This window comes from Macrobrachium nipponense, chromosome 11, assembly GCF_015104395.2.
Source record: "Macrobrachium nipponense isolate FS-2020 chromosome 11, ASM1510439v2, whole genome shotgun sequence".
NCBI classification, from domain to species: Eukaryota; Metazoa; Arthropoda; class Malacostraca; order Decapoda; family Palaemonidae; genus Macrobrachium; species Macrobrachium nipponense.
This window is the reverse complement of record NC_061087.1, coordinates 52,809,778-52,834,163: the sequence shown is the minus strand read 5'-3', so window position 1 is coordinate 52,834,163 and position 24,386 is coordinate 52,809,778. Positions and strand designations below refer to the sequence as shown.

The window sequence follows — 24,386 nt, the reverse complement described above, 5'->3', positions numbered from 1 at the left end:
TTCTTAGCAGAATGTACCAGCAAATCCTGTGTTGCCTTCTCAGTAAGCGTATGGGAAATGTCCTTTACCAACTGAGAAGGAAACAGCTGTTTAGACAGAGGGGCGTATAAAAGAGAAGCCCTCTGTACTGGAGAGACTGCTTTGGTAAGAAATGAACCAAAGACAGCCCCACCTCTTCTTTAATACTCCTGTCCCGAACAAGGATGCCACTCAGCCGATCCGTCCTGCACTGCCTTGTCCATGCATGCCAAAACACTATGCAAGACTTCTGGTTCCAAAAACTGAGGGTCTTGCATCTTGTTGGCCAAAGCCCCAAGGGACCAATCTAGGAAGTTAAAAACTTCCAAGACATGGAATATTCCCTTTAGGAGATGGTCCATTTCAGGAAACATTGTACCCCCAGCCTTGGGTTTTTTTTTTGGCCCCCCCCGATGGAAGTGCATGCCTCCTTGCCGAATCCACCAAGGTCGAGAAGTCCGCCTCAGCAGATGAGGGAAGAGAAAGTCCCATAGATTCTCCTGTGCTATACCAAATCCCTCTCTTCCCGGATAGCCTGGAAGGGGGGCAGGTAAACACAGTCTTCCCCGCCTCCTCCTTGGTTTTAAGCCAATTTCCGACCGACTGCAAAGCCCTCTTCATTGAAATGGTCGGTTGCATCTTCAAGAAAGAGGAAGACTTCGCAGCCTTCGTACTCGAAAATAAAGACCGAGGAGAAGGAGGGGCAGCAGGACTCAGAGACTCTCCAAATTCTTTTAACAAGAGGGCTGCTAATATCTTATAATCAGAAAGACCTGCCCCCTTGTTTTCTTCAGAGTCCGAAACATCCTCCAATTCCGGTTGAGTTTTATTCGGAGAAGAGTGTGCGACCAGAGGACTCCTCTCTCGGGAATGCACAGGGCTTGTTAGCAACACCGGCTGCAACCTGACAAGGGCTACGGTCGCTTGTGCGACATCTTGAGTCCCTGCCAGGAGAAGGCCGATGTTGTTCTTTTACCCTAAGGCCCTCCTGACAAGGACGACGGTCGCCTGTGCGACAACTTTCGTCCCTACCAGGAGAAGTCCTTAAATGTCGTTCCCTTTTTTCATGATCAATTCCTTCCCGACAGGGGCTACGATCACCTGTGCGACACCTAGAGACCCTGTCAGGGGAAAATTGAAATCTTTGAGAAAAATCCCAAAGAGGAGCCTCCAAGTCCGCTTCAAACTCCGATAACTCATCCAAACTGTATTCTGGATTGTACAAATCCTTGCGCCTGCTTTCAGGCGCTCTAGACGCTTTACGTCTTGTTTCAGCCGCTTCAGGCTTTCCAGGCACCTTGCGCCCCCATTCGGACGCTTCAGGCTCTTCAGGCGCTTTGCGCCTCGTTTCAGGTGCCTCAGGCTCTTTAGGCGCTTTGCTTCTTCTTTCAGGCGCCTCAGGCTCTCTAGGCGCTTTGCTTTTCCTTTGAGGCGTTCTAGGCTCTCCAGGCGCTCTATGTTTCATTTCAGGCGCTCTAGGCTCTCCAGGAGTTAAATATTTCCTTTTAGCCACTTCAGGCTTTTCAGGCGCGTTGCGCCTCATTTCTATTACTTGAGGAGCTTTACGCCTCATTTCAGGCGCTCCAGACTCTTTTCGCCTCGCCAAAAGAGTTCCAGGATCTTCAGTTACTTTGCGCCTCCCTTCAGGCGCTTCAGGCTCTTTGCGCCTCATTTCAGGAGTTCGTCCGATTTCGGGAGTTCCAATTTTACTCCTCGATTCGGACATCTCATGTGCTTTCTTTCTAGTAGGAAGTTCCCTATATATATCATGTCGCCTTGACGGCGTTTTGCGCTTGACAGTAGCCTGACATCTGGCTGGCGCCAGGCTTCTGGCAGGCGCCTCATCCGAGCTCTCAGATAGTTCTGAAGGACGGGATCTTTTGATCGGGAGAAATCTATCCTTCCTTCTAGGCGGATCAGACTTAAGAACTCCTACTAGCGAAGATATCTGTTTCTGCATATCCTCTAACATCTTCGTAGCTACGTCTCTCTTTCCAATTTCCGATGCAGGAGAAGGAGCTTCTGAATATACCTTCTTCTTCCTCTTTTCCGGAGGATATTCTTCCGGAAATTCTTCAGGGCTTGAGTCAAATGAAGGAGACTTCCAAGATCTCTTCGAATGTCTCGACAATCTATCTGAACTCCATCCTTTTTTAGATGAGGAATCAGACGAAGAAAAACACTGTTTCAGGACGTCTTTCCAACGACTATCCTTGGCAGCCCAGGACGTAACTACAGGATCTGCCGAGGGGACGCCTGACCGGTGGGGATTCTCTGAAACCTCCCTGCGGCTTTCGACATTTCTTCTCCACTGGTCTTGGGAGCTTGAAAGAGGTCTAGGCCTGGGAGCGAGACAGAGCCGATCAGACGCACCCTCCACTTCACTGGGAACACTTTCACTGCACTTACCTTCCAGTTCTTTAATTTTTTGTTCCATATGCTTAAGCGAAGCTTTCAGACTCGCAATTTCAGATGTTGAGCTTGCCGAGTCCGATAATCCGGGAAGGTAAAGCTGTATGGGAGAAACAATAGGGTTATCAACAGGCAATAGTCCGCTAACTGGCTCGTTAGAGACCGACCTACTTACACTCTTGGAAGAGGCTTTTCTAGCCCTATCTCTCTCCAACTTTCTTAGGTAGGAATTAAGCAACTTCCATTCCTCCTCATTCAAATTCTTGCACTCATCACATGTATTCAATTGAGAGCATACATTCCCTCTACAATTTTTACAAGTGGTATGAGGATCCACCGAAGCTTTCGGCAGTCTCACAAAACAATTCTCATTCACACACACACTGAACGAAATCGACACGTCAGACATTATGAGAAATTCCAAAGCCAAATCCAAAAAACAGTCCACAATAGCGTATGCCAAACCAAAGATCCAATACGTCACCAAATAGCAGTCCAAAAGATCAACGGCGTAATGAAATTCGAAATTCAAGTCAGGAGGAACTAGCAACAATGTTACTAGTACCGCGACAGAGAAAAATCTGGCTTAAAACGGTAATAGTTCCTATTCCTGCCACCCAGCGGCAGGCGGCGGGATCACCTGACCTACCTGTAGTGTGTGCCGCGAAATTTGAATTTCTGTCGGGGACGACGGAGTCTATAGCTAAGTATATATCTGACAGGGAAGTTGAATGTATGAAATTGATTATTGTTAATAGCTTAGCAGATCTAAAAAAAAAAAAGGGTTCAGTTCAAGTTAACCCTTAAACGCCGACTGGACGTATTTTACGTCAACATTTTTTGTCTCTCGGGTGCCGACTGGACGTATTTTACGTCGACATACAAAATTTTAAAAATTCGCGGAAAAATACTTTTAGGCCTACCAGCCGAAAACTCTTGAATCATGCGCCTTGGAGGATGCTGGGAGTTCACGGATCAAGGTGTTGTTTTGTTTACAATTGTTACGCGGGCGCGCAAGCGCGAATTTCTTTCTTGCCGCACTAAAAAGTATCTGAGACACATCTCGGAAATTATTTAGTCACTTTGACATAATGTTTGTACCATTTTAAATTAGCCGTTACATGAAGTACTATATATGGAAATGTGCGCATTTTTATGTAGAATACAACAAAAAAATACTCATGATTGTAGCTTTTATCAGTTTTGAGATATTTTCATATAAATAACGATAAGGGCCAAAATATCAACCTTTGGTCAACTTTGACTCTACCGAAATGGTCGAAAAATGTAATGGTAAGCTAAAACTCTTTTATTTTAGTAATATTCAATCATTTACCTTAATTTTGCAACTAATTAGAAGTCTCTAGCACAATATTTCGATTTATGGTGAATTTATGAAAAAACTTTTTCCTTACGTCCGCGCGGTAACTCTTCCGAAAAAAATCATACCTGCGATTGTGGTAATGTTCGCACCATTTTAAAATTAGCCGTTACATAAAGTTTTATGTATGGATATGTGCGCAATTTCATGCACAATACAACTAAAAACAACCCATGGTTGTAGCTTTTATCAATTTTGAAATATTTTCATATAAAAAATGATGTGACAAATTTTCAACCCTTGGTCAACTTTGACTACCGAAATGGTCGAAAAACGCAATTGTAAGCTAAAACGCTTATATTCTAGTAATATTCAATCATTTACCTTCATTTTGCAACAAATTGAAAGTCTCTGGCACAATATTTCGATTTATGGTGAATTTATGAAAAAAATAACATTTTCTTTACGTCTGCGCGGTAACTCTTCCGAAAAAATCATATGTGCCATTGTGGTAATGTTTGCACCATTTTAAATTAGCCGTTACATAAAGTTTTATATATGAAAATGTGTGCAATTTCATGTAGAATACAACAAAAAATAATTGAAGGTTGTAGCTTTTCTCATTTTTTAAATATTTGTATATATAAATCACGATAAATAGAAAAAACCACATTTGGTCAACTTTGACTCTACCGAAATGGTCGAAAAACGCAATTGTAAGCTAAAACTCTTACAGTCTTGTAATATTCAGTCATTTATCTTCATCTTGAAACAAATTCGAAGTCTGTAGCACAATATTTAGATTTATGGTGAATTTAAAAAAGAAACTTTCCTTCCCTCCGCGCGCGGATTCTCCGCCACAAATCTCCGAAATGCATACGTCCCATTCTCAGAATATTTGCTCCGTTTCATATTAGGCATTTCATAGAGTTTTATATAGGAAAATGTGCGCAATTTCTTCTAGAATAAAACGAAAAATATTTGAAGGTTGTAGCTTTTTTAATTTCCTAAATAATTGCATACAAAAAAAATATATATAAAAAAATTCGACATTCGGTCAACTTTAACTCATCAGATATTGTAAGCTAATAATCTTACAGTATAGTAATAATCAATCATTTGTCTTCATTTTGAAAGAAATTGGAAGTCTCTAGGACAATATTTCAATTTATCGTGAATTTTTGAAAAAAATATTTGTTTATGTACGCGCGTTACGAAGTCATGCATTATTTTGTGATAATATTTTCTCTGTGTTGCTTTTAGCGTTTTACAATGTGTTATATACCAAAATGATCGCAATTTAGTGTTCATTACAACGAAAAAAAGTAACTTTTTACCGTTTTGCACACAGCACGATTTGAATACAATTATATATGAAATTTCGTTTTTGCGCTATCATATATTGCATTATTTATATATGATAATGATAATTTTTTCCATTTCTGATGGTTGCATACTAAACTTCAGCCAATGACAAAAAAAGGAGCCAAAAATGAACTCTTAATCTTGAAAACTAAGCACGCTGTGATTTTTTGAAAAAAAAAATTTTTCCGCTTCCGCGCTCACTCCAAAACACCTCCGGTACACGGAAGACAATTTTTATTTTACCGCTTCGGCGTTTAAGGGTTAATGTATATATACTAGTGGAGGACTCCCATTAAGCAGTTATATCACAAATGATAAGAACTTTAATGGACACTTTAGAGTCATTGCAAATTACCAATAAAACTGTGCTATTATGTATCATCTATAGTTTTCAAATATGTACTACCCTATGTACCTAGGGTAAAGACCCCAATTAGTACTCGGAAATCGTCACTTACGTCAAAGTTTTTAGTACACAAAAAAAACCCACAAGGCTTAGAGAATCAGTAATGATATCAGTGTGAACCCAGATAAATTCCCAATAACATATATAGAGGTATTTTGGCTGAGTGCATTATCTTGGAAAATAGATGAATTAAATGTGGGTGCGTACGATTAGGATAACTATTTCCTATTTTGCACTCGCTTGACCCAATTAGTACTCATTGTCTTGTACTTCTCATATGTTTCAAGATATTGAACTGCCTGACCAATATATCAGAATCGAAGGTCTACTGACTATTTTAAGACTGGTACTTTTCAAAATAGCCATAACATTCCCTATATTTTTACGGCCACAATGATAATAAAATGCAAATTTGAAGCGATAGTTCTTTATTTAACTTTATCCCCGCTTTTTTCATTCATAGAGGAAAATACATGCTGAAAATTATTATAAACTAACAAAATGAATGTTTTGAAAGCTTTTATAGATAGAAAAAACTAAAATTATGTTTACTGGGCCATTTAGATGACAGGTAGAAATATGAAAAAAAAAATGCGATGTCGCAAAACAGTTTTAAACCTTTATCAAAGTTCTAAAACTGATTACAAAATTTTCATACTAAGCTGCTACTTGTCTCCTACTGTTCAAAGTAAGCCTTTAGTCTCTCTTTCAGAGAAATGGGAAATGAGAATCCAAATGTTCTTTTTATTGAGAGAGGTTTTGGTGGCTGTAAGACTAGTTCTTCGGGGTGCACCGGGTATGACAATTCTTCTACCTCAGGAGTAAAGTAAAATCCTTTAGTTTTCTCCTTAAGAAAAGCCACTGCTAAACATCCATCATCCTTATCTTTCACCTGAAGATATGAAAAGAATAGGCTTTAACGGTAATACTGTTGTAAAGTTGTTAATGAAAGGAAAAGTTTAGCCTAAAACTCTAGCCAGTGGCATGGTGAGGTTATTATTATATTTTATAATTATAAAAGGCCTCCACTGATTACAGTAACTGTCCCTTGCCACATAAACCTCCTAGGGTGTTGTCATTCGCCCTTTGGATGATACCTGGCACTTTTGTATTTTCACTGGGAATTTTTCAGCAATCATAATGTTAATTCTCTTTCTTGGATATATTATCATTGGTGGTGGTACTGAACCATTTGCACATACATTTGCTAGTACTGTGATATTTGCTTTCTCATACACTGAAACTTCCTCAAAAACGTGCTTTGATCCTTTAATTGCAAGGACTCGTCCATGTTTAGGTGAGAGCGTAAAGCCAGATTCATCAATGTTATAAATTCTGGAGGAATCATTCAAGATATCCAAAGCATTAACCTCTTGTAAATAGTCTCTGGTTAGGTTAAACCATTGTTTGATTGTAGCAACATTTAAATTTTTCCTTGCATTGCTAAGTGACTCTGGAGTTCTAAAACATATGTTTGGATGTCTTTTCAGAAATAGGGAAAACCACTTCTTTCCAGGGGTATTTCCATGGAAAGTGGGAGGTTTTTTTCTTTGCATTCATTCTTCCTTTTCTTCCTGAAGTATACTCGTGACTGCAGAAAGTACATTACGTTTGGTGACAGGATGTGCCCTCTTTCGGGATTGACATATGTAATTTACCAAAACTTCTTCCTCTGCCTCCGTTAACAGTGTCTTTGGACCAGGTTTGCTACAGTTTCTTGGACAAAATCCAGACATTTTATGCCTAACTGTGGCTTCTGGTACATTATGTTTTCTACCAGCACCTCGAAAAGACATAACCATCCTATAAAAAATAAAAGACATGCAGGCTCCATTTACTGCCAAAAAATTGCAAGTAAAAGAGAGAGAGAGAGAGGAAATATCATCATAGACCTGCTTCTTTAAATTTTGATGAAGTACTGGGATACTTAATCTGTTACATCTTGAATGGCAGCATTGAGAGCTTCTTCACTATACTGCCTTCGTTTTCCTTTTGGCTCTCTGTTCTTTGTGTGTTTAACTGCGGGTTTCATTTTTAAGAATGTAGGCTAGGCCTAATTACTGTATAATTAACTTTCTACAACCTGTGGAAGTAAAAACTCATAATGACATGCATAATTTAAAGTGCGTACAAATTATTTCATGTTGCGTACAAGTATCTGTACGCGCGTCTAAGTGATCAGTACCCATTAGTACGTGCGTACAAATGGGGTCTTACACGCGCGTACTAACTGGTGCAAAAGTTCCAGAGTTCATAAGGCAGTCACTCCTAAAATGTTCTTTGGAAATTCACCCTTTTGTCAAAGGCACTTAGGACAAAGGTGGAATATTATGTCAACACTGCATACAACCTTCTAAATATGTTTTGAAAAACTGCGTACTAATTGGGGTAACCCATATTATTTGATCCAATTAGTACGCACCCATCTCCCCCACCCCCTTACATGTATTTTTTTTCTTCTTAGTGTCAGAAGCTAATTTAATCCCTCATCTTTATATCTGAAAGCAAACAAGAAAGAAAGCTATCAGTTGTATATCTTAAAAGTGGTTTCTTCAGAAATTTCTACTCTTACATTTCTCCTAAGGATATGTAAAAATTGTTGGATATTTTCACAAAATATTTTTTTCCCACCATTTCCTTTCAAAATAAATGCTCAAAAGTTACTTCATATTTAACATTGATGTCAAGCTTTACTTGACATATTCTTTTATTGCAGTACTCTTCTTACATAATTCCTGAGAAGTTTTTTTTTATCAATGCGTACTAATTGGGGAAAGAGTACTAATTGGGGTCTTTACCTATATATCAAATCAGTGATTTTTTCAGTGAAAAACTTGACTGATACTTAACAAGTATTTTTAACTCTTAACAGAAAATGTAGGAGAAAACTAAACTTTAACATAACAAACAATCGTTGACCTCAAAAACTTATACTAACTAGATACCAAAAATGCATTTTAAAGAGAAATTTCCCTAAGATATGGAGTTTTATAGGTTTGACATAAGCCAGAGGCTGCCATCTTGGATTTACGCCCCTCAAAGTTAGCCCACACTTTTGTGAGGTATACCCCACCTTATTTTGAGTGAAACATTTCTCTAAACTGAAAATTTACTCCGAATCTTATTCCCAGAAGATTGGTCAGAAGATCTATTAGAGATCCTCAACTATAATGTGTTGAATTATAAACACAATCCAGCATAATTCATACAGTATAATTTTTTACGAAGTTTTGGACTTGATCAAAAATTTTGTCAACTGTCGGATACAATTGAAGATAAATTCTTAACCCATCGAAGCTGACCTCTTTTCTGTGCCAAAGTTACTCAGTTACGATAATCCAAATTTCCTATTTTGAGGGGAGAATTTTTTATGTTTCAATGATGATCACCATTAGCCTTGAAGAATCACCGAACACTATAGATATATAAAAATGGAACATACACTACTAGAACATCAACAGAATAAAATTAACTAAAGAAACTTACTGTACTACAAGGAGTTGATGTCTGATGTTTGAAAGATGAGTCATGATCAACCAACATATCTTCATTTCTGAGGAAATATCTCTGAAAATGTCTTAGGTTTCCGAAGGTATATGGCACAATCCTAGGAATCACATTTTCCTTATCACAATTCTTTTTTGTGGCAAGACTAACAGCTTGCATCCTTCCTTGAAAAGGTTGTCTCTTACCACTGGCAAAAATCACTGATTTCATGGATTTTGCTAAGTTTGATCCTGAATTTACAATACCTTTCAACACCCCCTGAATAAGGGAAAAGGTTGAATTTTCCCTTTTGCAAAACTTCTTATTTTCTGGGCTTTTATTCAAACTTGCCAACAAACCACTACTTTTTAGATAACCTTCACAAACAGGACTTCCAGTATTACTTGGAATAATGTTACCTGAACTCCTCAGATCACTATAGCTCTTAAAACTTGCTCCATTTACAAAGGACTGTTGGGTAGAAAGCTGACTTCTATGGCATCTGATGTAATAAGCATTTGACCTCATATTCTATGTTAAGAGGCTGCAAAACAAGATTAACATTAAAATTACTGTTGGATCTAATACAGTCTATCCTTAACATATCTTAACAAAAATACAAATATGTTATTGTTATTATACAATTAAGTTTGTTCATACTTACCTGGCAGATATATATATAGCTGTATTTTCTGACGTCCGACAGAAATTTCAAAACTCGCGGCACACGCAGTGGGCGGCCAGGTGGTAGTACCCATTCCCGCCGCTGGGAGGCGGATATCAGGAACCATTCCCATTTTCTATTCATATTTTTATTAATGTCTCTGTCTCCTGAGGGGAGGAGGGCGGGCACTTTAATTATTATATACTGCCAGGTAAGTATGAACAAACTTAATTGTATAATAACAATAACATTTTGTTCATGCCACTTACCTGACAGATATATATATAGCTGAATCCCACCTTCGGATGGTGGGAAGAGACAGAATAGGATTTTTAGGAAACTTGAATTAAGTAGATGATATACATCTTGGTTCCTTACCTGTTTGCAAAGTAGACTATGTGATTACTGTCACGTAAGGCTGCTTTTGCTTAATCACAGAGTTGCCAGCCAGGTGGAGACCTGTAGTGCTGGTGCGCTCTGGATGATCTGTCAACGGGTGCGAGACCTCAGCGTGACAAGACCATCGAGGCCATACAAATGAGGGCAACGAAGCAACTGACCACCACCTGACCAACTATTCACAAAAACCCCTTAAAACTAACTAAAGGATGGGAGATCTTCACATAAGACTCACCACAACCTAAAAACACAATAACCTAACTTAAACCTAACTAAGGGATAGGGAAAGAGCTACTTCCGGACCCCAATACTGTGTCCGCAGAAACGTATGGTCCGGCCCCAGTGCATTACAATCGTCATAAATCGTTCTCACATCCCTTAGGTAATGTGAGGCGAAGACGGAGTTACTCCTCCAAAAGGTGCAATCAAGGATGTCCTTGATTGACATGTTCTTTTGGAAGGCAAGAGAGGTAGCGACGGCTCGACTTCGTGCGCTTTTACTCGGAAGAGGCTCAAATCAGTCTTCTGGAAAGATGAATGAGCCTCCCGAATGGTGTCCCTTAGAAAGAAAGCAACAGCATTCTTCGATAAAGGTAACTCTGGTCTCTTCACAGAGCACCAGAGGTTACCTGAGGGACCTCTTACCTCTTTCGTTCTATGCACGTAGAACTTGAGAGCCCTGACCGGGCACAGGACTCTCTCTGGTTCTTGGCCCACCAGACTTGACATACCCTTGATCTCGAAAGTCTTCGGCCAAGGGTTCGAAGGATTTTCATTCTTCGCCAAGAAAGTTGGGTTCAACGAGCAGACAGCATTGTCCCCTTTGAATCCCATTAACTTGCTAAACGCTTGAATTTCACTAACTCTCTTAGCCGTCGCAAGAGAAGTTAGGAAAAGAGCCTTCCTTGTCAGGTTTCGAAGAGACGCTGTCTGAAGCGGTTCGAAAGTGCTCGACATAAGGAATTTAAGGACTACATCCAGGTTCCATGATGGAGGTCTAATTTGAAGAACCTTCGAGGTCTCGAAAGACTTTAAAAGGTCATGAATATCCTTGTTGTCAGACAGGTCGAGGCCTCTGTGCCTAAAAACCGCTGACAACATGCTTTTATATCCCTTGATGGTAGGGACCGCTAATTTCTGACATTCCTGAGAAAGAGCAGAAAATCAGCTATCTGGTTCACTAGAGGTCGAGGAAGAGGAAACTCCCTCCTTTTTACACCATGCCCTGAAGGAAGCCCACTTCGATTGGTAAACAGCTCTTGTGGAAGCACGTCTCGCATGTGCGATTGCTCTCGCAGCTGCTTTCGAAAAACCTCTCGCTCTGGCCAACTTTTCGATAGTCTGAACGCAGTCAGACCCAGAGCGGAGAGGTTTTGGTGAAACCTTTCGAAGTGAGGCTGTTTGAGTAGATCTTTCCTCCAGGGCAATGTCCTTGGAAAGTCTACAAGGAAAGACATGACCTCTGTGAACCATTCTCTCGCTGGCCACATCGGAGCGATCAGGGGTTAACCCATCGCTCCCTTCCGAGGCCGCAAACTTCCTCATGACTTCCCCCAGAATCTTGAATGGTGGGAAGGCGTATAAGTCTAGGCCCGTCCAATTCCAAAGCAAAGCGTCTACCGCGATTGCTTCTGGATCCAGGACCGGGGAGCAGTAAAGAGGAAGTCTCTTGGTCCTTGACGTTGCGAATAAGTCGACCAGTGGACGTCCCCACAACATCCACAGGTCTCGACAAACGTCCTCGTTCAAGGTCAATTCCGTCGGTAGGACTTGGTCCCGACGACTGAGAAGGTCTGCCCTGACGTTTTGCACTCCTGCAATGAATCTCGTCAGGATAGTCACCTTTTTTCTCTTTGCCCACAGCAGAATCTCTCTCGCTAGGGAAAACAAACGTTCTGGAGTGTGTTCCTCCCTGGTTTTTTAAATAAGCGAGTGCTGTGGTATTGTCCGAGTTTATCTGAACAATCTTGTTCTCCAAACTCTTTTCGAAGAACTGCAGGGACAGAAATACTGCTGCCAGTTCTTTGACATTTATATGCCAGGCTACCTGTTCCCCTCTCCAGGAGCCTGACACTTCCTTCCCCCCTAGTGTTGCTCCCCATCCTGTGATGGAAGCGTCTGAAAACAACACTAGGTCGGGGCTCAGAAGACTTAGGGACACGCCCTCTTGAAGCTTCTGAGGGTCCAACCACCATCTTAGGTGGTTCTTGATTGGAAGCGATATTCTCAATATGGCATTGAGATCGTCCTTGGCCTTCCACTCGTCCGCAAGGAAAAATTGGAGAGGCCTGATGTGCAGTCTTCCCAAGGAAACAAACAAAACCTTTCTAGCGAGGAAATGGTCCCCAGCAGACTCATCCATTCCCTCGCCGAGCAAGTCTCTTTCCTTAGAAAGGCTGAGATCTTTTCTAAGCCTAGCCGCTGACGTTCCTGGGACGGAAACGCTCGAAAAGCCACTGAATCCATCTGAATCCCCAGATACACGATGGACTGTGTTGGGGTCAGATGCGACTTTTCGAGGTTGACCAGAAGTCCCAGGGACTTCGCTAAGGCTAAAGTGAACTGCAAGTCCTTCAGACACTTCTCTCTCGACGACGCCTACTGATCAGCCAGTCGTCAAGGTACAGGGAAACTCTTATTCCCGAAGAGTGTAGCCACCTCGCTACGTTCTTCATTACTACTGTGAACACCATCGGAGCCGTGGTCAGTCCGAAGCACATAGCTCTGAACTGCCATACTTTGTTGTCTAAGACAAACCTTAGATACTTTCTTGAAAGAGGGTGGATCGGGATGTGAAAGTACGCGTCCTGCAAGTCTAAGGACACCATCCAGTCGCCCGGTCTCAATGCTCCCAGAACAGAATGAGGCGTCTCCATCGTGAATTTGTTCTTTTCCACGAAAAGATTGAGCCTGCTTACATCTAGAACTGGACGCCAACATGACGTACTGCTTCGGTACTAGGAAGATTCTGTTGTAAAAACCTGGAGACCCCAGGTCCGCGACTTGTTCCACCGCTCTTTTGTCGATCATCTGCTGAAGGAGATCGAACAATACTTTCTTCTTTTCTCCCTGATAGGATGGAGAAAGGTCTCTGGGAGTCGTAGCAAGAGGAGGAAGATCTATAAAGGGGATCTTGTACCCCTGCTCCACGATCTTGAGGGACCAAGAGTCCGTGTCTCCTCTCTCTCCACGCTCCCGCAAAAAACTTCAGTCTGGCTCCGACTGGTGTCTGAAGGACATGCTTCTCACTTGGAAGGCTTTGGCTTAAAGGAAGCTCTTCCTCGTGAAAACCCTCTCCCTCGAGGAGCTGCTCTCGAGGGGGAGCCCCACGAAAGGGCTTAACTTTCTTCGGCGGTCGAACCGCAGCTGAAGAGGTTGAAGGTACGGCTGACCGTCTTGTAGACTGGGCCAAAAGGTCCTGAGTTGCCTTCTCTTGTAAGCTGTTCGTCAGGTCCTTTACCAAAGTCTGGGGGAAGAGATGGTTCGAAAGAGGCGAAAACAGCAAATCCGCTTTCTGAGCTGGAGTCACCGAACGAGCTGTGAAGTTGCACAGCAAAGCTCTCTTTTTTAATAAAGCCGTTCCAAAATGAGATACGAGCTCCTCCGAACCATCCCTGACGGCTTTGTCCATACATGCTAACACGCTGGACAGCTCCCCCAGACTGAGAGATTCTGGGCTTCTCGCTTGCAGATCCAGAACTCCCAAACACCAGTCAAGGAAGTTGAACACTTCCAGCGTCCTGAGCAGACCCTTCAAATGATGGTCAGTCTCCGACGAGGTCCAGGTTACCTTAGCAGAGGGTAAAGCGACCTCCTCTGCAAATCCACTAGGCTGGAGAAATCTCCTTGAGCCGAAGAAGGGATACGAACTCCCACTCATCCTTTGGTTCTATACCAAATGCCCCCTTTTCCACTAAGTCTAGTTGGAGGCAAGGCGAAGGTCGTCTTGCCTTGGTCTCTCCTTCGTACCATCCAATCCTGGAGCTTTTTAAAAGCACGTTTCGTTGAGAGAGAAGTTTTCATCTCTACAAACTCCGGGGGTTTTCCAGTTTTAGATGAAGAAGAAAACTGCGAAGGAGGAGACTTGGGAGCTGCGGGCTGAAATTTGTCTTCAAAAGAAGAACGCAAAGAGTCGTACGAGGACTTTATAGTCCGAGATAGACGGGGCTGCAGCAGGTCCTCTTCACCGATTCAGCCGAACTACTTAGCTCTCCTTCTTCTCTAAACGGAAGAGGAGACCGTTGTCAGGAGAGGGCGTCCTAATGTCAGGTCTTGGCTTGATCAAAGGACCCCTATCCTTGCTAGAGGCAGCCTTATTTCGGCTGTCTTCTTTATGACGCTTACTGCTCGATGAAGGTAGAGCGTCCTGAGGAGGACGAGCGTCCTCAGCGCCTTCCGCAGCAGTCTCACCTGCCCGAGAGGCGTCCTTACATTTCTTCTTCGCTGGCATACCGTTGCCTGTGCGCGTAAAATAGCGTCTGGGGGTACGACTTCTTGGTCAGAATCCCCAAAAACGTCTTGAAAGGCGGCCTGAACGTCCTGGCGAGCTTCCTGCCAAGCGTCCTGACGAGCGTCCTGCCGAGCGTCCTGTCTAGCGTCCTGGCAAGCGTCCTGACGAACGTCCTGCCTAGCGTCCTGACCGAAGCGTCCTCCGACGAACGTCCTGCCTAAGCGTCCTGACAAGCGTCCTGACAAGCGTCCTGACGAAGCGTCCTGACGAGCGTCCTGCCGAACGTCCTCGTACAGAGCGTCCTCCTCAAAAGCGTCCTGACGTAACGTCCTTCTAGAGGACAAACGAGATCGGCGAATCGCCGAAGGAGAAGCGATCGGCGAACGAGACGAAGTAGGTGAAGGAGAAGGAGACTGCTTAGTCCTCTTGACAGGCAGTCTAAGGTCCTTCCTCCGCTTAGGCTCGACTGCTGCTGGGCGAGTCCTCTGAGCCATAAGCGAGGATAGCTGGTCCTGAAGGGACAAAAGAATGTTCTTCGTTGGGGAAGAATGAACAGAGGAAGCAGGACTGATCCTGTGAGAAGACGAGGGGCGAGGGGGACGCCTCCTTCCTTCTCACAGGTACAGCTACCTGCTTCTCAGGTATACGCCCCGTGCACGCAACCTAGCGTCCTCATCGGAGGAGATCCTACCTCTCTTCTGAGGCGGAAACGCGTCCTCCGCGTCTTCCGACGAAAGCGGCGAAAGAGGACGTGAAGCGTCCTCCGCACGAAACGTCCTTTTCAAAGGACGAGAGTCTCTCCGAGCGCTCCACCCCTTGCGCGGGGAGGACGCTTCGGAGGACGAAAAGCACTCTTTCAGGACGCGCGCTCGTGCGCGCTCCTTGGCAGCCTGGGTCTTTGCTACAGGGCCTGCCGAAGGGACGCCAGATCGGTGGGAAGCCCCCGTAACCCTCTTGCGGCTTTCGACATACCTACTCCCTGGGTCTTGGGAGTCTGATAGAGGTCTAGGCCTAGAGGCATTATGGGGCCGATCTGACGCCCCCTCCACAACACTGGGGGCACGATCACACACTTGCACCGAGCCAGTTTCTAAGGCTTTCACTTTGGTCTCCAGAGTGCGAAGAGACTCCAAAATCAGAGAGAGAGCATTCGCTTCTCCCGACACAGAATCAGAGCCCGAAGGCAACACAGGTTTAGGGGTTGTAAACACTACAGGTGTTAATGCAGGAGAGATGTTAGCCTTACCTTTGGAAGAACCACTCCTGGAGGAAGACCTTCTGATCCTATCGCGCTCCAATTTAAGGCGATAGGACTCATATACTCTCCAATCATCATCGGTCAATTTCTCACATTCATTGCACCGATTATCAATCAAACAATTAAGCCCCCTACAACTCATACATACTGTGTGAGGGTCTACCGATGCTTTCGGTAGCCTCACCTTACAATCAGCCCTCACACACACTCTGAAACTCACAACACTTGATCCAGACATATCTTATATAGAAAAGTTAATCCAAAATCAAAAAACGGTCCACTATCGCGCATGCCAATTCAACAATCCAATTCAATACCAAAAAAATCAATCAGATACTTAAAAGCGAGTCAATTCCAAAAAATCCTGAGCAGAGGTCTGTAAACAGATGTTTACCGACCGGCGACAGAAAAAATATGAATAGAAAATGGGAATGGTTCCTGATATCTGCCTCCCAGTGGCGGGAATGGGTACTACCCACCTGGCCGCCCCACTGCGTGTGCCGCGAGTTTTGAAATTTCTGTCGGACGTCAGAAAATACAGCTATATATATATCTGTCAGGTAAGTGGCATGAACAAAACTTAATTTAGTATTAATTTTCTTTTTAATAATTACCTCTTCATTATACAGATTTTACTTCCACGCCAGAGGTAGTTTGACAGATTGAAACATAAAGCAAGAACACTTGGTTTTCTATGAATATCCATTTCCTATCCATTAATTTTCCCCACCCCTCACCACTTGATGCTGGTCAGTATAGAACTTCTGTCCACTTTGAATGTGGGGAGGTAGGGAAGAAAATTTATATAATTAGTAATAAATATATTTTTTAAATGAACATTACCTCTCCATTATATAGCTAGCTGATTCGCACTTTTGAAAAAGGAGATAGGCAAAGTGGATATTAGTCTCTTTAAAGGCTACTTAGTAACAAAATCATTTATACAAAACAAGTGTTTGTTTACTCAGTGAATTCAATCCATCGGCTACTACTGCTGCCTTAGGAGGATTGTCACTCAGGTAAGATATCCTCATCATAAAGATAGCTCAGATATCTTCGGAGGGTGGCCCCCTTTAGGAAAAGCAGGTGTAGGGTTACTTTGCCAAACCCTGCAGAGCACCTATGTATAATTAACAAATACATACAAAAAGGTACAGCATACTTCTAATACTCAGCACAGAGTACCTCCAAGCTTCCCAAAAACCACAACCATATTTTAAAAAGCAGTAGGCCAAAAAAGGCTACCTACTGATTCAGGACATAATATCTCCCACAAAAACTGAGTTAATGCTCCACAATAATTGTATTTAATCTTCACACCATGAAGATGAACCAAAGCAAATACTACAAGATTACCATGCCACTGAGTGACTTCAATATCTTATCCACAGATTAGTAATCACATTTAAAAGTTGTAGCCATAGCTTACATGCTCAGTGGCTTACCTTCCATTAAGCATAGAAATTAGCATGGAAGTCCTTAACCAAAGACCTAATAAAAAGGTCATTACATTCCTACTTTTTGAAAGCTCTGATTTCCGTATCACAATACAGAGAACCTTAACATCATGTTTAATCCTTTTAGTGCAGTTCCAACAATTCTTAAGTCAGTACTGGACTGTCAAGGGTTCAAGTTCCTCAAGCCCTAGTGACTCCAGGCTAAATAAAGATACTGTCGTAAGTAAGGGCCTAAACCAAAAAATATTCTACCTATCTAAGATTGTGGCGCTCTCGCTGTGTCTAAGACTACTATGAATTTTTCATAGCAACTTCTTTACAAAGAGCATGTTCTGAATGGTTCAAAAGGCAACAGATTCCAATATACAATATGTAGCAGACACACCTGGGAAACCTAACCTTAACACCTTGAAATACATCTAGATGTCTGTCCTCAGACCAGCCTATAGTCAAACCCATTGACTATAGGTTACGAAGGGACGAGTGTAGAACAGATGAAGGTTCAATTAGAAATAATTAGGTTAGAAACTGAACCAAAAGAGGATAGAATTAGAGTTAAAGAAACTTGAAGTAAAAGGAAAGTCTAAAGAAGTACCCATGACTTTTCAAGTAGACAATGTAGTAAAAAGTATGTATACCCATTTTTATTGTAACTGAGGTAGTTGCATTTTTATTACATTTGAAAAGTAGCAGAATGTTAATGACCAAAAATGTCATGGAGCATGTTGGTTCAAACCTCCTTTACAGGAAAGGCTTGAGAAGTGCTTGCTGCCTTGTCTTTAGAAGATTTTAAGGATTATGAGAAAGTAAAATCTGAAGTTTTGAAATTTTATGAGTTGGTACCAGAGAGGTAAAGAGAGAAATTTAGAAGTTGGGTAAAATGAGAATGTCAAACACATATGGAGCGTGCAAGGGAACAACACCTGTGGTATGATAGGTGGACAATGCTCGAGAAGTAAATGGAGATTTCAGAAAGCTTCAGGATATTATCTTGCTTGAGCTATTTAAGGATAGTCTTCAACCACTTATTAAAACTTATTTGGATGAACATGATGTAAATACCACTGTGGATGAAGCCACTGACTTGACTGATAACTATGCATTAACCCATAAGCTGTATCGTACTGGTAATACTCCTAAAATTGGAAGGAGCCCAACTTGGGCAGAACGTAAAAATTACATGACAGAAGGTAAGATCACGAGTTCACCAGGTATCATCTGATGGATCCTTTAACAAAGGTATCAGAGGGGCAAGTCAAAACAGTTCTGTTCCTAGTGTTAGTTTTGGTAAAGAAGTTTCCAATGGCAATGATCAGTACAGCCCTTGTTAACAGACAGTAATAATAATAATAATAATAATAATAATAATAATAATAATAATAATAATAATAATAATAATAATAATAATAATAATAATAATAATAATAATAAGCTTTATTTCCAATATTTACATTGGCTATTCTGTATCTTACAAAGGATAAAATGTATTTCAATGCATGAGTTACATTACTCACAGTTTCCTATATACAACAAACCTGATTGAACATCTTAAAAATACAAAATAAAACGTAGCCCTGCAATAGATAGTATAATATTATGTATAATTTTACTTACGTGTGTAAATAGGCATCATTATGATTTACAAAGTTGCCCTTCCATTGTTACAATTCTGGATAATGCAGTGATGTTACCATATAAAGCGTTATCAGCCTATCGGCAAAAAAGGTTTCCTTAGCGCTGATTTGAAAGAACTGATATTAACTATTGTTTTTATAGCTGTTGGTAGCTTATTCCAAGCTAAAGGACCCTGTACAGTGAACGATCTTTTACCACAGTTGTTCGAGGTTCCCCAGCCACCTTCGAGACTGCCTGGTGGACTAGACGGTCACTTTCATCAGTGCGCCGTTGTTCCACCACAGCGTCCACCATCTCTCTGGGGAAGAGAGAGGAGGTACTCCGCACCAGTCCGTTGCGAAGACCCAAGGCCGCCTCTCTCCCACCCGCCCTGGTGACTCAAGCGAGGACAGCGCCCCTACGCCTCAGCACCAGGTTGGCCCACAGGTTAGCCGTCTGGTGGGCCAGGTAGGAGATGGCCCTACCTCCAGACTGGCACAGTCTCATGAAAGCCGGGTCCCCTTCAGGAGTAATGTTTCCCGAGGAGGCCGCGGCTTTAGACACTGTGAGGGACCACAGGTCTAGCCATGAGACTGCTTGGATTGCTGCCATTGCGGTAGATTCCAAGGCAAGTGCCTCTTGCTGCGAGAACCAGAGGTTCTCCGACAGGAGCTGCTGCAGAGACACCCCCGGAGTTAACTTAGCTAATTCCGGGTTAACCTGTTTGGGCGGCAGAGGGTCCTCTGATGGCACGTAAAAGCGCCTCTGTCGCGGTAGAGGTGGGGGAAGGAGCTTGGTCGACCTGCCGGACCGAAGCGAACCCTCCTGTCCGGAGACAAGAGCGTCCACTTGGCTAAGCACACTGTCGGCCAAGGCTGATCGCGGCAGGCCCACCGTCGTCCTGGGTTTCTTTTTGGGTCCCCAGAACGACTCCAAACCCGATGTAGGCTCGGAAGGTGGGAGCAGCAATCCTTCCCCGAGGTCATTGTGCTGACGGATCAGCGCAATAACCTACCCGAACGACCTCTGGATCTCAGGAGTGACCGCGTCCTGCGGAGATGGACCATCAAGCCCCTCCAGTGAGAATGCCTCCCGAGACCCTCCTCCTTCCAGAGGAGGAACCGCAACAGACCCCTCATGGTCTCCTCCTGTCACTTGCGCCTACGATCTGGTCGGTCCTAGGACCGTGCCAGGTTTGTAGGGCATCGTGGCGGGATCGCGAGGAGCGCGCCCCTCGCGATCACTCCTGGTCGCCTCGCTCTTCCCGGTGTAGCCCAAGGAAGTTGAAGGGATAGGAGAGGTAGACCTGACACTCCCCCCTCGCCCACCGTCAGAACCGGTGTGCTGGGGGAGAGCTGCTGCTGGTCCCCCTCTCCGCCCGGTCCCGGTAGGAGCGGCGGTCAGGGGACCGGCAGAGTCCACTGTCACGGTGGGAGCGAGGCCTGTCCTCATGGAGCGTCACGCCACTTGGACCGAGGGGACCGCTTCCTCGCCTCAGCCTGCGGCCGGTCTGGGAGCGTCGCATCAACCCTGGGTACCGGTGGATCGCCATGAGAGCGATCGCTGGTCTGGTGGGAGTCGCCTGGACGACTCCCGCCAGTCTTCCGCTCCGTGCCTGGATCCTGGCGTCGAGCGGACTCAGATGCCTGGGTCTTGGCTGCACAGTCACCTGCAGGTGACCGTACACTCGGTACCTCTCGCGAGCGAAAGGCCGAGATGGTACCCAGCGCCATGGCAGAACCTCTGGCGCCAGGCGAAGAGGTACCAGTGTTAGACGGCGCTCTCCCGGTCCCCATCTTCTTCTTACTTGCGGAAGGAGAGACGGGCCCCGTTCCCGAAGGAACAAGATGACCAGCGGAAGTCCCAACCGTCCCACCGGAGTGGGACGGACCATTAGAAGTCTCAGGGCGAGCCTTCTTAAGGGGGGGGGAGGAGGCTACCTTCTTCTTCTTCGGCTGTGGGGCCTTAGAAGATGAAGGGGAAGCGGCGGCAGACAACGACGAAGAAGACGACGACGACACCTTCCTCCTCTTCTTCTTCTTCATCAGCTTCCTCAGGACAGAGCCGGGGCAGTAGCCGAAGCAACAGGGCCCGACCGCACCTGTCCGGAAGGACCTGGGGTGGGAGTAGCAACACCACAGGCAGGAACAACGGCGGCAGGAACTGGTACTGGAACTGGAGCGGCAGGCAAGTCAGGAATAGGAGGCGGGGCAGGAACCATCGGCATCCTCTGTACTGGAGGCAGGTCCAGTGGAGAGCTCTTGGGACACCGGAAGAAGTCAGGGGCTGGAGCAAGAGCGGCAAACCCAGGCGGCAGCGACAAGGCAAACCTCTTCACCTCCGGCAGCGGCGCCTGCACAGCAGCTGTCGGGCTAACCATGGCTACGTGCTGGGTATACACCAGGTGAGGCAGAGCAGAATAGCCAGGCGTGGACACAGTCGCGGTTGTCGTGGTGGCCGGGCCGTGAGTTACCAGCATGGTCCCTCTCGTTAGATGACTCAGCAGCCCCTGCACACTCAGTGTCCCTTGGAGCCCCAGCGAGTACCAGGCCCGGCCGAGATTGTCCTCCGTGGCAAGCAAATCTGAGGAAGGAAACCGAGTCGGGTTAGTAAGAGGGGGGATCTCTCCTCGCCCGAGGGGGGACAGATCCCACCCCGAGTGAACAGACGATCCCGAATACAACTGGACATCAGGGTACCTAGCCCCATCTTCCACGCTCAACTGATCGAGAGAGGAGAAGGAACAAGATACCTCCCTCCCCAAAAGGGGAAGGAGCCATACGAGGGAACTGCGATGGAGGGAGAAAAGAAGAAGACGTGTCCGTAACCAAAGGAGTAACGGGAGAACCCTCCGATGACTCCTTGGCCGGCTTACGCGGCTTCTTCCTCCCCCCATAGCGCTCCCACTGCTCCCCCAACCAAACAACACATAAATCACATGGCTCAGTGCGAGAGCATTCTCGCCCTCGACACCGAGTACAAAGTTCGTGAGGATCAACCTCTACAGAGGACCGGAAGGCCCCACACTTACGGCCCTCCACACCAGGGAACAATCTGCGGATGATGATGATGATGGGGGGGGGGGGGGTCTCTCTCTCTCTCTCTCTCTCCAGCTCTCGAGAATCCATTGCAATTCACAAAATTCACCGTATTGAATATACAAAACAGACACGTACTTACGTCTAGCCTTGCACATACACACACAGGAAGAGGGAAAGAGAAAAGCCTTCACGCAGTGAAGAAAACAAAGCATACGACGAGAGGCGGGCTGAGAGGCGAGCAACACGTCTAACCACCAACACAGCCGAAAGCAAAGTGACTCCTCTCCTCACAGTCGGGCTGGCTGCCAACTGCCGGACAAGTAGTTTACACCCGAACCCCCTTGTTTGAAACTTACGACCGGTTCAGCTGACGCTAAGTACCTTCCTATAGTTAAAGGACCGAGGTTTGTTTGAATTTGAGGTTTGTTCCAATAGGAACAAACCTCAAATTCAAGGCGAGGAGATAGTAGAGGGAAAAAACAGAGTCCCCCTATGCTTTCTCTCCCAACACCATTCCCGCTACTGACAACAGTTCCAATCTAAAGCAGTTTTCGTAAATAGTTTCCATCTCCTTCAAATAGTGCGATGCAAACACCAATTTCGACCTCCAGAATGTTGTTTGCATAATGGAGGATAGAGACATGTTCTGTCTGAAAACCAAAGACGTTAATACTGCACGAATCTCATGCGTCTTCACTTTCAGCACCCTACGAGCATGTTCCTGAGTTTGGGCATGCACTTCTCAGATCAAACTCCTCAGGAAAAAGGACACTGCATTCTTTGAAAGAGGCCGAGACGGGTCTTTCACCGAGCACCAGAGTCGGCTCGACTCTCCTCTCACAGTTTCTGTCCTAGTCAGGTAGTGTCTGATGGCTCTGACCAGACACAATGTACGTTCCACATCTTCCAACCTGACTAAGTCCGTTAGGTTCTTTATCTTGGAAGAACAGGGCCAAGGATTCAAAGGATCCTCATTTTTAGCAAAGAAGTCTGTTACATAAGAATAAACAGCATCGCCCTGGGCGAAACCTACTTCCTTACCCATCGCCTGCAACTCACTTACTCTTCCCGCTGTGGCTATAAGGCGACTAGGAATAGTGTCTTACTAGTTACGTCCCTCAATGTTGCAGAATTCAATGGTTCGAATTGGGGGCCATTGAGCCACCTTAAAACTACATCCAAGTTCCATTCCACTTCTTCAGGCTTGAAAATCTTGGACGAACTACAGGATCTGATCAGGTCACTGATGTCCTGATTTGACGAAATGTCGAGGCCTCTATGCTTGAAAACCGATGAAAGCATGGCCCTATATCCTTTAATAGTTGAAGTGGCCAACTTCTTGGTGTCCCTCAGAAATATGACAATTTGTCGAAAATTGCATTTTTCCAAACTATACAAACCTGAGGTCCTTTAACAATATGAAGTAGCTAGCGGCAGCTGGAACGGTCATAAGCTTCGAACAAGGGGAGAACGGTAGTTAACTGCTTGTCCGACAGTGCGCGCGCCTGAGAGGTAAGAATCACTTTTGCTTTAGGCCCATGCAAAAAATGCAGTGAGGGGTGGCATGAGGTGGGTCTATATGTAAAGGACCTCAGGTTTGTAGTTAGGAAAAATGATATTGTTATGATACAATAAAGTTTGTTCATACTTACCTGGCAGATATATATATATAGCTGTATTCTCCGAAGTCCGACAGAATTTCCAAAACTCCCGGCACACGCAGTGTCGGGCCAGGTGGTAGTACCCATTCCCGCCGCTGGGAGGCGGGCGTAAGGAACCATTCCCATTTTCTGTCAGATTTTTCTAGTGCCACTGTCTCCTGAGGGGAGGTGGGTGGGCACTTTGATTATATATATCTGCCAGGTAAGTATGAACAAACTTTATTGTATCATAACAATATCATTTTGTTCATGAATCTTACCTGCCAGATATATATATAGCTGAATCCCACCTTTGGAGGAAGGGGGAGACAGATTCGATTTTGGGAAACAATTGCATATATATGATTGATATTTTGGTTCCTTAACTGTTAGCATAGCTGACTTCGTGAGTACCGTCACCCAAGTCTGCTTCTGCTTTACTAGAGACTCCAGCTAGGTAGTGACCTGTGAAGCTGTTGAGTTCTAGAGGATCTGTCAACGGGGGCGTGACCACAATGCAACTAGATCCTATATTATAGACCTCCAATTTCGGTACTGCATTCCTAGAGGTGCCAGCAAGGACGTGACCTGTGTAGCTGGTGCGCTCTAATGAACTGTCACGGGGAGCGTGACCACAATGTGACAGATCATATAGGTGTTGTTTAGACACCGAATGCTGTTAATGCTTCACTGGAGGTGCCAGCAAGGACGTGACCTATGTAGCTGGTGCGCTCCAGATGATTTGTCAATGGGGGCGTGACCACCCGCCCTGTGACAAAAACATTTTACCCTACTATGAGGGCGAAGCAAAAACATTACCACCTGACCTAGCCTATCTGGTTAAACTTCGTAAAA

The 24,386-nt window shown here is 44.5% G+C and overlaps 1 protein-coding gene across 2 annotated transcripts in view; it reads right to left on the bottom strand.

The window, feature by feature from the left end:
- Positions 1–24,386, bottom strand: part of LOC135205894 (uncharacterized) — a 330,705-nt gene that overhangs the window by 269,242 nt on the left and 37,077 nt on the right. For both annotated transcript variants that reach the window (XM_064237117.1, XM_064237116.1), the window contains exon 2: positions 9,009–9,552. In XM_064237117.1, the coding sequence (XP_064093187.1) occupies positions 9,009–9,536 (528 nt within the window). In that variant the 5' untranslated portion in view covers positions 9,537–9,552. The remainder of the gene's footprint in view (positions 1–9,008; positions 9,553–24,386) is intronic.